General features: G+C 49.3%; 1 protein-coding gene across 2 annotated transcripts in view; it reads right to left on the bottom strand.

The window, feature by feature from the left end:
* Window positions 1–15,364, bottom strand: part of PKNOX1 (PBX/knotted 1 homeobox 1) — a 362,665-nt gene that overhangs the window by 27,762 nt on the left and 319,539 nt on the right. For both annotated transcript variants that reach the window (XM_086935872.1, XM_086935873.1), the window contains one exon: window positions 13,937–14,121. In XM_086935872.1, the coding sequence (XP_086791998.1) occupies window positions 13,937–14,121 (185 nt within the window). The remainder of the gene's footprint in view (window positions 1–13,936; window positions 14,122–15,364) is intronic.

Raw genomic sequence — 15,364 nt, 5'->3', positions numbered from 1 at the left:
ACTCTCTAGCTGATGATGGCAGATACGGGAAGAACTTTCTCATGGCTTTTAGAGAGCCGAAGCACACAGCAGTACGTTTTTTTATGTGTGCCTCGAATCTCAGATCCTCTCCAAACCAGACTCCCAAATTCTTGGCAGCGATAGTAACTGAGCCTGGCTGGGGAAAATCAGACGGCCACAAGAGGTCTCTGAAGTTGGATGGGAATTGGCCATACAGCAAGATTTCTGTCTTGTCTTCGTTGCACTTCAGCTGTGCAGCTGCTAACCAGTTAAACACAGTGGAAAGGCACGAACGGACAACCTCTGTGTTAGTTGCTGCATCCTTCCAGGTGAATAAAAGCTGCGTATCATCTGCGTACGCTATGATTTTTGCTCCCATTTGTTCGGCCAGCACAATGAGGGGGGTAAGATAAACATTAAAAAGCAGGGGACTCAATGTGGAGCCTTGAGGAACTCCGTTAGTGAGGGGCCTGACCGAGGATGAAAAAGGTGGGATCCAGACCTGCTGAGATCTGTCCGATAAAAAAGATTCTACCCATTTCAATGCTGAGCCCACCACACCAATCTCCGCTAGGCGGGTTAGAAGGAGTGAATGAGGGACAGTATCGAACGCGGCAGAGAGGTCTAATAAAATCAGAGCCGCTCTGCCGCCACTGTCCAGACACTCCCTAATGGCCTCAGTAATCTCCACCAGCGCAGACTCAGTGCTATAAGCTGCACGGAAGCCAGACTGGGCAGGGTGTAAGAGCTCCGAGGTTTCTACAAAGGCATTAAGCTGGGCGAAAGCTAGTTTCTCCCCAATTTTTGCCATAGCTGGTAGTAGAGATATAGGTCTATAATTACTAGGCACAGTAGGATCTGCACCCACCTTTTTTAACAAAGGAAGCAACTTAGCCTGTTTCCATTTGTTAGGAACCCTGGCTGATGTAAAAGATAGACCCATTATTTGAGAAACCTCAGGTGCCACTGCTTCTGCCACTTCAGCCAACACCCTGGCCGGGCAGGTGTCACCAGGGGCACCAGATTTTAACGATTTGATTGCCACTAAGGTGTCCTCCATGACCTACATGAACCATCATGCTTGAGGTAATTACGTTGGGACGTGTCTGGTGCGCTCCCACCCTTTGAACTGTTTAAATTTTGTGAGCTGACGAGCTCGGGAGCCTGCACCTTCATGCTGTGAGTGGAACTGGTCCTGAGAGACGAGGCAGCACGCCCTGCAACCTATGAACTTTGCCTTTTTCCCTACTGACGATTGAGGAATCATGAAACACGTGTCTAGGGATACGAATTGATACTAATAATACAGCACTGGCTATGAACACTTTGAAATGAATTGAGCGAGAAATAATTAACTACATGAACCATCATGCTTGAGGTAATTACGTTGGGACGTGTCTGGTGCGCTCCCACCCGTTGAACAGCATATTTGAATGCATTTAACTATCCATCTGGCTAATCCTGACTTTGATATTGGATTCCCTTTATCTTGTGGTGAAAAAAGCAACAAATAGTTATCGCTAACAACTCTAGTTGGTTGATATGCAGTTTCTTTTGCTTGGTTGTCCAGAGCCCTTGTACTGTGTAGTGAAGGAGGTGGGCTCCCCAGCCTGTCAGTGATCCGTCCGCTGTTAGTACTAGTTGTGGAACCGGCTCTTGGAAGAGTCGCCCCTTGGAAAGGTTTTGTGGGTTCCACCACTGCAGAGAGTTGTGAGCGCGACTGTTCACCAACACTAGGTCTTTTAGTTGTCCTTGAGCCTGGTTCCATTGCCGTGGTAGGCATTTCTGCAATGGACGCATTTGAAGTCTGGCATAGGGGACAATGAATATTCAGGAGGCCATCATGCCGAGGAGCTGCATGAAGACTCGAGCTGGTAGAGAGTGTTGTGGCTGAAATTTGGGAATGAGCATCTGCATGCTGGCTATCCTCGCTGAATTTGGGTATGCCTTTGCCACTGATGTATCTATAGTGGCTCCCAGATATTGTTGTATGTGGGATGGTTGCAGATGCGATTTTGGGTAGTTTATCGAGAAGCCTAGGCTGTGTAGCAGCTGCAGTGTTCGGGACTTGTTTTCTGCACATTGTTGGTACGATTTTGCTTGTATTGGCCAATCGTCCAGGTATGGGAACACATGAATGTGTTGTCTCCTGAGATGTGCTGCTACTGTCGCTAAGCATTTTATAAACACTCTTGGAGCTGTGGTTACCCCGATGGGCAAGACCTTGAATTGGTAGTGTTGACCTTCTATTGTGAACCTGAGATATTTTCTGTGAGCTGGATGGATGGGTATGTGAAAATACGCATCCTTGAGGTCCAATGTTGCTAGGAAGTCTCCTTGCTGTAGTAGTGGGAGCACTTGCTGTAGTGTGATCATATGGAAGTGCTCTGCCAGTATGTATTGATTTAGGGGTCTGAGGTCCAATATTGGTCTGAGGGAACCGTCCTTCTTGGGAATAAGGAAGTATAGGGAATATACTCCTGTCCCTTGATGTTGGAAAGGGACTGGCTCTATGGCCCCCTTTTCCAGCAAGCATTTCACCTCTTGTTGTAGCAGGGTGATGTGTTCTTTGGACATAGGACGGTGTCTGGGTGGTATGTTTGGGGGATAGAAGTGAGTTCCAGGCAATAACCATACTGGATAATTTGTCTCACCCACCTGTCCGTGGTAATTGCGTTCCAGACAGGTAGGAATTGTTGGAGTCTGCCTCCGACCGGTGTAAGGTGGTCCGGAGGTAGCGTGATTAAGTCACTGTTTTGTGGTAGTGGAGGCTCTGGTGTTATTGCCTCCACGTCCTCTTCCCTTATTATTGTTTCCCCGATAACCTCCTCTGTTGGAGTTTTTGGTAAAGGAACTTTGTGTGTTGCCTTTCTATGATGATGATGTTTTGGAAGTATTGCCTCGTGTAGCTGGCCTGTATGAGGAGCATCGAAAGGAACTTCTGTGTTGCTGAAACTGCAATGCTCCCATTGACTTTGCGCAAACTGTGTCCTTCTTCATTTTAACTAAAATGGTGTCGACAGTAGGGCCAAAAAGGAAGTCTTGGTTGACTGCTGATTAAGGATGGTGGACTGCACCTCATTCTTAAAGCCTGAAATACGCAGCCATCCATGTCGCCTTAGTAAAACACTAGTGTTAATAGACCTGGCTGCGGTGTCTGCTGCATCAAGCACACATTTGATGGAGGCGTTTGTGATGAACTTTCCCTCCTGTATGAGGTCATCAGCTTGGGCTTTAAAAGGCTCAGGCAGGTGTTGCATTAAGCTTTCAAGCTGGTCGTAATGTGCCCTGTTGTAACGAGCTAGCAAAGCTTGTGTATTGGCAATCCTCCATGAATTGGAGGCCTGTGCTACTACCCTTTTACCTGAGGCTTCTAGTATCTTTAACTCCTTATCGGGGGAGGGGCTTCCCCCGTTGTCTGTGAGTTGGCCCTTTTTCGTGCATTAGCCACCACTAGTGAGTCTAATGGTAATTGCCCTCTGATGTAGGTAGGGTCTGTAGGGGCTGCTCTATACTTGTTCTCAATCCTGGGATTGATTATCCGTGCCCTGGCTGTATCCTTAAATATGTCAGGTGCGTGTTTTAACATTCCCTTTAGCATAGGAAGTGTTCTGACACTTTTTTCTGAAGTAGGGAAGGTGTCAAATAAGAAGTCTTCCTTTACAGGGTCATTATGCATATCTACATTGTGGTACTGTGCTGCCCTGTTTATTAACCCCTTCGATGCTGATGACGAGCTCAGCTCGTCATCACCCACGGGTGGCGTGTGCTGATGACGAGCTGAGCTCGTCATGTAGCGCAGTAATTTAAAAATTGCCGCATAGCGCAAAAATCGCCGCAGCAGCGATGCAGTTAATTGGTTGAAGACAATGGTGTCATCAGTGGGTGAAGGCTTAGTTGGATAAGAGGAGACATCAGGGATGGGATGGGTGTTATAAGGGTCAGTTGGCTCCTCCCATGGTTCATTTTGTGGCTCAGGATCCTGTGGATAATCATAATCAGGCTGAGGATCCTCCCCTGTGTTCCCCTCATTGTCCCCATAGTGAGAAGGAGAGTAAGGAGGAAAAGGAGAGTAGGCATAATGGGATAGAATGGAATGAAGGGATTAGATGGAGAAGTCCCAAAGTCCTTCTTTTTTAGTGGAATAGGGGAATGAGAGTCAGTGTCCAGAGGCCTCTTTTTCCTGTGCAGGATTGTCACTTTACCAGTTTCTGGATTAATATATATCTTTGCTTGGTCGTCTTCTGGATCGGGATGGAAGAGTTCTTCCTCCACTGTTCTTGGTTGTGACTTTTTTGGGTCGACAACACCTTCTGCTTCAACGACTTTTGGTGCCTTAGTGCTTTTCTTTGGCTCTGGCCCTTTTTTCGGGTCGGCGAGTGTTTTCGGGTCGACCGGGTCTTTCGGTTCGACACGTTTCTTGTGCTCAACATCATTTTTTGGTTGACTGTCCTTTCCCGAGTCGATGGTATTTTTAGGATCGACAGGTGTGTTTGGAGCACTGGTCTTCGGGTCGATAGCCTTCTTCGGCCAGATTATAGGCTTCGATACGGCATCCTTCCCGTCGGCGACCTTCTTTGGTTCGGCGACTTTTGGCACAGGCGGCCTTTTCGGGTCGACGTCATTTTTTGTGTCGGCGCCCTTCGGCTTGGCGTCCTTTTAGGGCTCGACGGCTTGTTTCGGGCCGGCGCCCTTCGGCTCGCTGGCCTTTTTCGGGTCGACGTTTTTCTTGGGGTCGACGCTTTTAGGCTGTACGGCCTTTTTCGGCTCAACGGTGTTCTTTGGATCAACGCCTTTAGGCTGTACGTTTTTCTTGGGGTCGACGGCCTTCGGGTCGACTACCTTTTTAGGCTCTGGAACCTTCTTTGGGATTGCGGTACTTAGCCCTGGGGTCTCTGAAGATTTCGGTTTCAGAGCCGAGCCGGCTGGCAAATGTTTTTTTGGGGATCTCGGCTAAGGCCTTTTGGCGATGCCTCGACCGGAGCCTTTGTTAACGGGGTAATCGGTGTCGGGCGCAGTGTACTCACGATTTGCTCCGGTGGGATCTCGTCATCGGAGACAGAGTAGTCCTTGACGGTGACGATCTCTAGGTCCGAATCTGGAGCTTCTTGAAGTTCCTGGTCCTCATTGAAGATGTTGTCCGGTTCTGGTGCTTGTCGCTGCATCTCTTGCCTAGCGGCCCGTCGATTCCGTGTGGTTTTCTTCGACCGAAACTGGGCGCAGGCTGGGCAGGTTTCTTCCTTATGGTCTGAAGAAAGGCACTTGTTGCATACTTGATGCTTGTCAGTATGCGGGAACTGGCATTGTGGGCATCTTTTAAACGGGCTCATTTCCATCGACAGCAGGCCCAACGGCCCGCGTCGGCGACCGATTCGAGATGGAAAGCTTTATCGAGTCAAGAGGTACAGAGCGAGAACAATACCCTCGAATTCGAAGGCCTTTTGGCCTTTATAAAAGTTTTGTTTCGATTCCGAAGTTGGAGTGTAGGAATAACATCCGAACCCAATGGTGGAAAAAACAATCTGAGGATGGAGAGGATGCCCATGCGCACTGTAGTACAGGGGAGGAGTCACCTATCTCGTGATACTTCCAAGACTCTTCCAAGACAACAAAGTGAAATCAACCGGACCCAACACTAGGCGGCGATCTATGCACAGATATGAATTCTGAACAACAAAAGATATGAATTCAGCATTACACATGCCTCGAATATACGGTACCGAACTGGAGAACAAAAGTTACACCCGAACCCAATGGCTGAAAAAAACAATCTGAAGATGGAGTTGATGCCCAAGCGCACTATCGTCCAAGGGAAGAGTCACTTATCTTGTGACTACAAAAGACTCTTCCAAGACAACAAAGTGCAAGCATCCGAGCCGAACAGTAGATGGCGATCTATGCATAAATGTAAAAATCTGCAGCTCATATGCCTCGAACATTTCTTACAGATAAAGGTAGAAAAACAGTATTGATCCTGCTCGATTTGTCGGCCGCTTTCGATACCATCTCCCATGAAATACTATTGGCTAGACTAAAAACCAGCGGCATCTCCAGCATTGTTTTGGCCTGGATTAAATCCTTTTTGTCTAACGATAGGCAAGCGGTCTCTCTGGGTACGTTTCTCTCCCCCGAACGATCCATCACAGCAGGAGTTCCACAGGGCTCTTCACTCAGCCCACTCCTGTTTAATATATACATGACCCCCCTTATTTCCCTTATCTCGTCATTCGGAATTGAGGTAACATCCTACACCGACGACACACAGCTGATCTTGTTCCTTGACAAGGATTCTACAGCTGCAGAACGGAACTTTAAACTCTGCCTCACTGAGGTCATTCATTGGATGAGAAATAACCACCTCAGGTGTAACTCTGACAAGACGGAGATTTTGTTAATAGGGAAAGACAATCCCTTTCAGCCCAGGACTTGGTGGCCAGAAGACGCGACAGTACCACCCTCCACTGTCGAAGTGGCAAAAAATCTGGGAGTTCTATTTAATCCTCTCATTCAAACTTCATGCACTCAAGGCAGCAGGGACTTGTTTTGGCCTAATTAAAACATTAAAGACATTTTTCGATTTGATTCCTCTTTCGCTAGGAAGTCAGTGGCGGTGGCGTTGATTCTCCCACGGCTGGACTACTGTAACAGCCATCTGGCGGGGATTAACAAATCTACTTCGAAAAGACTACAAGTAGTTCAGCATGCAGCAGCCCACTTGGTACAAAAACTCCTGAGTAGGGCTTCTGCCTCAGCGGCTTTGAAATCTCTTCACTGGCTCCCGCTTCACAAGAGAATCCTATTCAAACTTCTCTTAACCACTTTCAGAGTGGTTCGTCATCTAGGACCTACATATCTCATCAAGATTTACACCTTATACCACAACGAGGACACTTAGATCCTCGTCGGCTAACCTCCTCAAACTCCCTGAATTCAGGCTCAAAACCCTTGGAGGGAAGTCGGCAACAGTGTTAGGAACCAAAGCCTGGAACCTTATGCCTAACAAATTGAGGACCCTAGAAACAGAAGCACAGTTTAGAAGGCCCTAAAAACCTGGATCTTCGGAGCATCAGATGCATTCTGCCAAGCCCTTATTTAGGCCCCTGTTCCGTTCTGTTAAGCTAGTCCTCAATTGTTCAGCGCCAGGATGCTCCTTTCAGAGTGACAGATTGCGTTCTATAAGTCCCATATTCAATTCAATTCAGTGGAGGAAAGGCCTTGAATTGCCCCATTGAATGGAAATATTTGATTAGGACTCAGGATGGACTTTGGCTGGTTGAGGTTGAGACCCAACATCAATATTGGGGGTGTCATCCAGAGGTGACCTACAACCGACAGTGCTGAGCTCACCTTGAGCAGCCAGTTGTCTAGATACCTGAATACGTGTACCCACAACCTCTGAATATGGACAGCGACCACTACCATTACTTTCGTGAGCACCAGAGGGGCAGCAGTAACGTCAAAGGAGAGCACAGTAAATTGAAAATGGTTGTGGCCCACTTTGAACCGCAGGTAAAGCCCATGGGACTGCAGGATGGGTATATGGAAAGGAGCGTACTGCATAGTCCAAGGACGTCATCTAGTCTCCTGTGTTACACTAAAGCAGCTTTTGGTAGCCACTGCAGCAGGGGAAGAAGAATGTAAATGTAAATGTGTAAATGTAGTATACTTGTAAAGCGCACAGCTGCCCCAGCAACGGGGCGTCCCGGCGCTGTATACCGCTGTGGAACCCTTCCTGGCTCTCCCTGTGAGATGCTCCTCCTGGGCACCCCCAAGGTGAAGCCAGGCATCCCAGCGCTGTTGGGGCCGTTGTGGAGATTAAGCAAGCTATTGCCCAGAGTTGCAGCGTGGGACCCATGATTAGAGTAGGCGCCGAGGCGAGAATTATCGAGTCCGCGGACATTGAGCCCAAGACATTGCGGCGTCGGGAATTAAACCCTGGTCCCGGGCCGACCTCTGCTTCAGGGCACAGAAGCAAGCCCCGCAGGGGTAGGCGAGTTATGATGGAGCAGCCGACAGAAGTCTGACTGGGGACCTCTGTAGCTCTGTGTCGTTCTAGCACTCTAGAGGGGGCTGAAATTGCACCTGGGATCTGCAGTACAGCCTGGAGACAACATGGAGTGTGATCTTTACCAAGAAGCCCTCGCGCCTTCTCACTATACTTTGAGTGGCAGTATGGGTGAGTCCTGCTTTGCCCACTCAGGCTTGTGTCTAGACTTTGATATGGACTTACCAGAAGACTTTGACCTAGAAGTGGATTTCTTGCAGGAGAAGCCCAGAGACAGGGCCTGTGTCCAGCCCCAAGACCTGGAGTGGGAGTGGAACCTGTGCTTCGACTGGGACCTCTACTTGTGTTCGTCTGTGTACAGTTTCACTTCTCAGTCCAAAATTGCCTTGAGATGCATGAAGGCACATTTGTGGTCGCACAACTAAGAGTTGTGCCTGAAGCCCAAGCATCAGAAACACGCCTTGTGTGGGTCAATGACCGACATCTACTACTGCAGTCTCTGCATGGCTTGAATCCTGTTTGTGGCACGGAGATCAATTTCTAGCACACTGCAAAAGGTTTTGGAGTTTCCAGAAAAAAATGAACTTGGGAGCGGAACTCCAGATCTGCAAGGGAACGTCCAAAAAGAAAAGAAGAAAAGTCAGGGCACAGGTGTGGAACTTCTATGCAGCTCCGCTCTGTAACTTCCAAGGCAGTATGTTGTCATTGGGGAACCACACGGCTCTACCTATTGGCCCTCTGGGGCGTTGCTAAACAATTCTCCAGATCGAGTCTGGCACCGGGGGACAGTCTAAAAGTAAGGAATCCTCAGTTAGAAGTATCCACAAAAATATCTTCTAATTATTTGTGGATGGGTTGAATTAAATTAACTTAAATTCAACTGAGACTGTGGCAATACCTGGACTTCAATGGTAGCTGGCCACTACCCCTGACGATATTTCTCAGAGCAACCAGAAATATTTTTAAAGCCATTTTAAAGGCTGTATATTTTAAATGTTTTGTAAAATGCCATCTTTTGCTCAAGAGCATTCTTGAGTACAAAGGTGCCAGCATCAGAGTAAATGTAGGTATGCTGGTATCTCTGCCTATATCCTGCCACTAAAAGTCAATTTTTAGGTAAGGAAACATGGGTCTTTCCAAACTTTACTGAGTCGACCCAAAGCATTCCGCAGTATAATAACAAAGACTTGGGACCTCGGTGTTAACTGGAAATCAAGCCCCTACCTCAAGAGAGCTTAAAAGACTTTTGTGGTTGCAATTTGTGACTAGAAGGTGGTAGGTCCTTCTGGTTTTCTTTGCTTATGTTAATTGTACTGTTTACTTACACATTAATAAAGGACACTTTATTTTCTTTATAAAGCAAACCTTAATAGCACATTGAAGTTATTGAGATGTACAGTTCAATACCCATCTATAGGTCTAATCTCTGCTGGTTTACTTACCTCCGCCCACCTTCCTTCTTTGATTTTACCATCCTCCACGTCTAGTCAAGCCAAGTCAGAGAGATTTATATAGCGCGCTACATACCCATAGGGTCTCAAGGCGCTTGCGGAGGGGTGGGGAATTACTTGTTGAATATCCAAGTTTTAAGTTGCTTTCTGAATGCTAGGTGGTTCTGAGTAAGGCGAAGGTGAGTGGGAAGAGACTTCCACGTTTTAGCTGCCAGGTAGGAGAAGGATCTGCCTCCCATGGTGGTTTTGTTGATGTGAGGTACAGTGGCAAGAGCTTGGTTGGAGGATCGTAACTGACGGGAGGGGATGTAGAAGGACAGTCGTGTGTTGAGGCATTCAGGTCCAAGTTCGTAAAGTGCTTTGTGTGCGTGGGTTAGGAGGCGGAAAGTAATCCTCTTATTTACGGGGAGCCAGTGGAGGGTTTTCAGATGACCAGAGATGTGTTCTTTACGCGGGATGTCTAGTATGAGCCTGGCAGAGGCGTTCTGGATGCGTTGGAGTTTTTTCTGGAGTTTTGCGGTGGTGCCGGCGTAGAGGGTGTTTCCGTAGTCCAGTCGGCTAGTGACCAGTGCGTGGGTGACCGTTTTACGAGTTTCGGTGGGGATCCAGCGAAATGTTTTTTTGAGCATGCGTAGGATGTTGAAACAAGATGATGAAACGGCGTTGACTTGTCTGGTCATCGAGAGTGAGGAGTCCAGGATGATACCCAGGTTCCGTGCGTGGTCTGTCGGGATGGGTGCCTTTCCAAGGGCCTCTGGCCACCAAGAGTCATCCCAGGCGGAGGGGGAGGTGCCTAAGATGAGGACTTCAGTTTTGTCGGAGTTCAGTTTCAGACGGCTGTGCTTCATCCACTCGGCTACTTCTTTCATTCCTTCGTGTAGGTTGGTTTTGGCGATGTTAGGGTCTTTGGTGAGTGAGAGGATCAGTTGGGTGTCGTCAGCGTAGGAGATGATGTTGAGGTTGTGTTGGCGAGCGATGGTTGCAAGGGGGCTCATGTATACGTTGAAGAGGGTGGGGCTGAGAGAAGATCTTTGTGGCACGCCACAAATGACTTCAGTGGCCTCTGACTTGAATGGTGGGAGGCGGACTCTCTGGGTTCTTCCGGTGAGGAACGAAGTGATCCATTCCAGTGCTTTTCCTTGGATTTCGATGTTTCTGAGGCGCTGTAGAAGGGTGCTGTGACAGACTGTGTCGAAGGCTGCGGAGAGGTCGAGAAGGATGAGGGCGACTGTGTCTCCGTTGTCTAGAAGAGATCGAATGTCGTCAGTTGCAGCGATGAGTGCGGTCTCAGTGCTGTGTTTGGCTCGGAAGCCGGATTGTGAGGAGTCGAGGGATTTGTTGGTTTCGAGGAAGGCGGCGAGTTGATTGTTGACAGCTTTCTCAATGACTTTGGCAGGGAATGGAAGGAGTGAGATAGGGCGGTAGTTTTTGAGTTTGGTGGGGTCAGCTGTGGGTTTCTTCAGGAGGGCGCTGAGTTCGGCATGCTTCCAGCTTTCCGGGAAGGTGGCGGAGTTGAGGGAGCAGTTGATGACGTCTCGGAGGTGCGGTGCTATAATGGAGTCTACTTTGTTAAAGATGTGGTGAGGGCAAGGGTCTGTGGGGGATCCAGAGTGGATAGAGTTCATCAGGCGGATGGTGTCCTCAGTGGAGATTGGGTTCCAGTCATTGAGGATGTTCAAGGGGGGTGGGGGGTGGGGGTCCTGCAGAGGGTTGTGTGGGTTGGTCTTCGGGTAGGTTGTCGAAGCTGTTGTGGATGTCTGCGATTTTGTTGTGGAAGAATGAGGCTAGGGAGTCGCAGAGGGCTTGAGAGGGGGTGATGTCGTTGGAGTTGGCCGAGGGGTTGGTAAATTCCTTGACGATGTTGAATAATTCCTTGCTGTTGTGGGCGTTGTTATCTAGTCGGTCCTTGAAAGCGGCTTTTTTGGAGGTCCGGATCAGTTGGTGGTGTATGCGGGTGGCATTTTTGAAGGCGTCCTTGGAGCTGGTGGTTGGGTCTTTTTTCCAGGCCTTCTCAAGGGAGCGGCAGAGTTTCTTGGATTTCTTAAGATCATCATTGAACCAGGACGCCTTCTTGCTGCCTAGTTTGATTTGTCGTTTTTTCAGTGGCGCTGAGATGTCGGCGCTGTTGGATAACCATTGGGTGAGGTTGGTGGCTGCTTGGTCTGGGTTAGAAGAGTGTGCTGGGGGGTTTAGAAGAAGCGAAGAGGAGATCTGGTCGATGGTGATTTTGTTCCAGTTTCTTTGCAGGGTGGGTTGGGGGTGGTTGTTAGAAGTGGGCTTGTTGTAGGTGAAGTGAACGCAGCTGTGGTCAGTCCAAAGGAGATCTGTGGTGTGGCTGAAGGAGACATGTTTGCTGGAGGTGAAGATAGGGTCGAGTGTGTGACCTGCGGTGTGGGTGGAGGTGGTGACAAGTTGTTTAAGTCCGAGGTTGGCGAGGTTGTCCAAAAGGGTGGAGGTGTTGCGGTCGTTGTTCTTTTCAAGGTGAAAGTTGAGGTCTCCCAAAAGGATGTAGTCCTTGGAGGGGAGCGCGTGTGGAGTGATGAAGTCTGTGATGTCTTCGCTAAACTGTGCGCGGGGTCCTGTAAAGGAGGGTGCCTCTGAGTGTGGTCTTGGGGTCGATGTGGATCTGGAAGTGAAGGTGTTCAGAGTTGGCGAGATTGACGTCTGAGCTGGTTGATATGCGGAAGGATTTCTTATGGACTATAGCGATACCTCCTCCTGTGTGGCCGGTGCGGTCCTTGCGTATGATCTTATAGTCTTCCGGGATGGCAATGGTGATGTCTGGAGCTGAGGTGGCGTTCATCCATGTTTCTGTTAGGAAGGCGACGTCCGGAGAGATGGTGTCTAGTAGGTTCCAAAGGTCGATGGCGTGTCTGTGGACAGAGCGGGTGTTGAGCAGGATGCATTTAAGGTGGTTGGTGTCGGATCTCTGTTTGGTATTAGTGGATGAGGGGTTGGTCTTGGTGCCGTCATACTTGCAGGAGTTGCATGAGAAGGGACCGTGGGTGTGTCCAGGAGCGGCTTGGGCGCAGTTGGGGGAACGGCCGGGGTTAAAGGCTAGGAGGGTAGTGGCATCGTAAGTAATGCGGGAGGGGTGGGCATTACGTGGACCAGGGGGTCTGGCGCTGGGCGCGGTCCAGGCGCGGACGGGCGTAGACGGGCTTACCTTTGGCGCACCTTCGGCGTGGCCGTAGCGCGTGGACGCTGCGCGTGTGGACATCCGACATAAATGGAGAGTGGAGGGGGCGGAGCGTGGGAGGGGCAGTAGCTGGGAGGCGGTAGCGGGGAGGAGGGGCGGGTCAGGGAGCTGCTACAGACAAAATGGAGGGTCAAAGGGAAGGTGAGGCAGGGGCAGCAAATGGACCAGCGCTCCTACTGTTCTGTTAAAGTGCCACAAAGTCCCTCGCACAGCGCTATTCAATTGCAATTATAGTGGCACTTGGAAGACGAGCTGAACGGGCACAGCGCTAGTCAATTACAGTGGCACTTGGCAGACAAGCGAGTCAAAAACAAAGTCCTTCCCACAGCGTTATTCAATTGCAATTATTGTGGCACTTGGAAGACGAGCTGAACGGGCACAGCGCTAGTCAAAGACAGTGGCACTTGGAAGACAAGCGAGTCAAAAACAAAGTCCCTCTCACAGAGCTAATCAATTACAATTATAGTGGCTTTTGAGAAACAAGCGAGTTAATTACCAAGCCCCTCGCACAGCGCTATTCAAATATAGAGGCTCTTGGAAGGCAATCGAGTCAATTTCTGAATCAAGGTAACAATACCAAATGAAATCAGCAGCGTCCACAGTGCGTGAGACCACCGGGGGAAGGAGGGAGCGACCGTTCAGGAACAAGTCCGGGCGGACTTAAGCTATTATGTTTCGATATCGCAGGTACAGCTGTCCACCTGTTAGCCTCTACCTTGGTCATACTAAGTTAATATAACTGTCTAACCGTTAAATTACATACATCTTCCCTACCACATAGTCATCTGTTGAGACCTCGCACACGCTCCTATCCTATAAGTTTTTACTTACTAGTTAGTTTCCAACTTCCCCAGGATGTCGATATTGAACTCAACTTGTTAAGCTTGGACACACTCCTTCCCGTAGATTTAGTTCTCCACCCTGCTCTCCCAGTAGGCATAGAAGTCTACTAAGCTTGAACCTCCAGCAGCTCATGCATACAGTGGACTACCTTTACCACCCACATACCCAGATGCTGTTCTTTATCTGCTAGCTTCCATCTCTGCCATTCTCTACGTACAACATGTTGTCTGTTAGCTTCTATCCCACAGGGGTGGCTGTATATTTCTGAACTTTCACCTTTCGTACCATACAAGTGTTGCCATCTAGGAGTTCACTTAGACATTCTCCACTCTTTTGATACAGTTCACCACCTCTTAGCTTCCCACTTCCACATCCCTTTGGTACAGTTCACTTCCTCCTAGCTCCCACCTTCCACAGGCTAGAGACGTGGCTTCCTACCTTCAGATGATACAGTGTATTGATGAGGCATGTCTTGCGAAGCACCTGATGCTCCTGATGCAATGGAGTCTGGCCAGAATCTCTGCACAGATCGCATTTGAGCTACCTTTTTCTTGGACTTGGGGAGTTCAGCAGAGCTGGAGTCCAGCATGGGCTGAAGAATTCGTCTTCGAGCATTGATAAACCTGAAGGGATTCAAGATACAAGTGATCAACATTGATTAAGTAGGTCACATAAAAAGTCAAAACAATTGCACTTAGTAATGGTCGAAACTACATTAAATGACACAATGGCATTGCAGTTACAGTAAGCCAAACAGAGGAACGTCTAAGGCTCTAAACAACATCTAGAGCTCTGAATGGTGGACCAGCATTCGGAGCACAAAGGCCAGGGAAAGTTACTTATTGTCTAATTTAACAATTCTATTCTGTGTGTTTGTGACCGGGTCGGTGGTCCGGAAGGCGCCTCGACGGCTGGTGCCTACCCTAGTAGAGACTCAACCTGTGACCCCCCCCCCCCTCCTGTCTTTTCAGCCTCCCTCATCACAGGTCGCGGCCGGACCGGCCAAATGGTATAGCTGTGACGAAGAGGATAATCTGGACTGGCCCTTTAACTGGCAGCGTCCAGAGGAGGAGGCGGCGGGGCCCAATCAGGAAGTAAATACGACCGGGGAGGAGAGCCGGGCGTGCTTGTTCACCGGCGTGGGAGTTGGAGAGGAGGACGCTGTGTCGAGAGGAAGGTGGTGGAAAGAAGTGACCGAGACTGAGAAGGCGGAGGAAAGACCCGAATTACCATCGATCGAGGCAAAGGAAGATTTGCGAGCCCAGTCGACGGCGCGGGAGCCAGGAGGCCAACGGCATCACGAGCCGCCCAGCCACACGCGGCCTGGAGGCGTGTGGCTCACAGAGGTACGTGACCGTATCTCGGGTTGGGTGAAGAGGCGGGGTAGTGTATCCTTCCTCCCCCTTCACTGTTGTTGTATAGCTGCACCTCGGGATCCCTCACTCCCTTTTCCCTCACTAAAGAGTGATTTCACCCGAACTGATACGTCCTCTCTTGTACTTTGCTCCGAGGCGACTGACGGCTCAACCACGGAGACTGATACCGGTGAAACGAGAAGGAGCCCAATCCGGGAGAAGGCAGAGGCTACGAGGCGAAAGCAGAGACCCGAGAGGAGCCGATCACCTAGGAGAACTTCCACGAGGAAAACTTGTACGGACTTACTATTTCAACAAATAAAACCACCACGTACTAAAACACGATTGTTGCCTATTAATGCGCTCCCCGCAACAGTGGTGGAGAATGCGGGCAGTGCCTCCATCGGTGTAACAGAGATGGAATTGGTGGTACAACAACTCGTAAAAGGTCAGGAGAGGCTGGAATGGGCCATTGACCAACATCTGCGAGCCGCTGAAGCTGATAGGGAAA

Source organism: Lissotriton vulgaris, chromosome 8 (genome assembly GCF_964263255.1).
Source record: "Lissotriton vulgaris chromosome 8, aLisVul1.2, whole genome shotgun sequence".
Taxonomy (NCBI): Eukaryota; Metazoa; Chordata; class Amphibia; order Caudata; family Salamandridae; genus Lissotriton; species Lissotriton vulgaris.
Note: the sequence above shows the minus strand (reverse complement) of the source record. Positions and strands in the feature narration are given on the sequence as shown.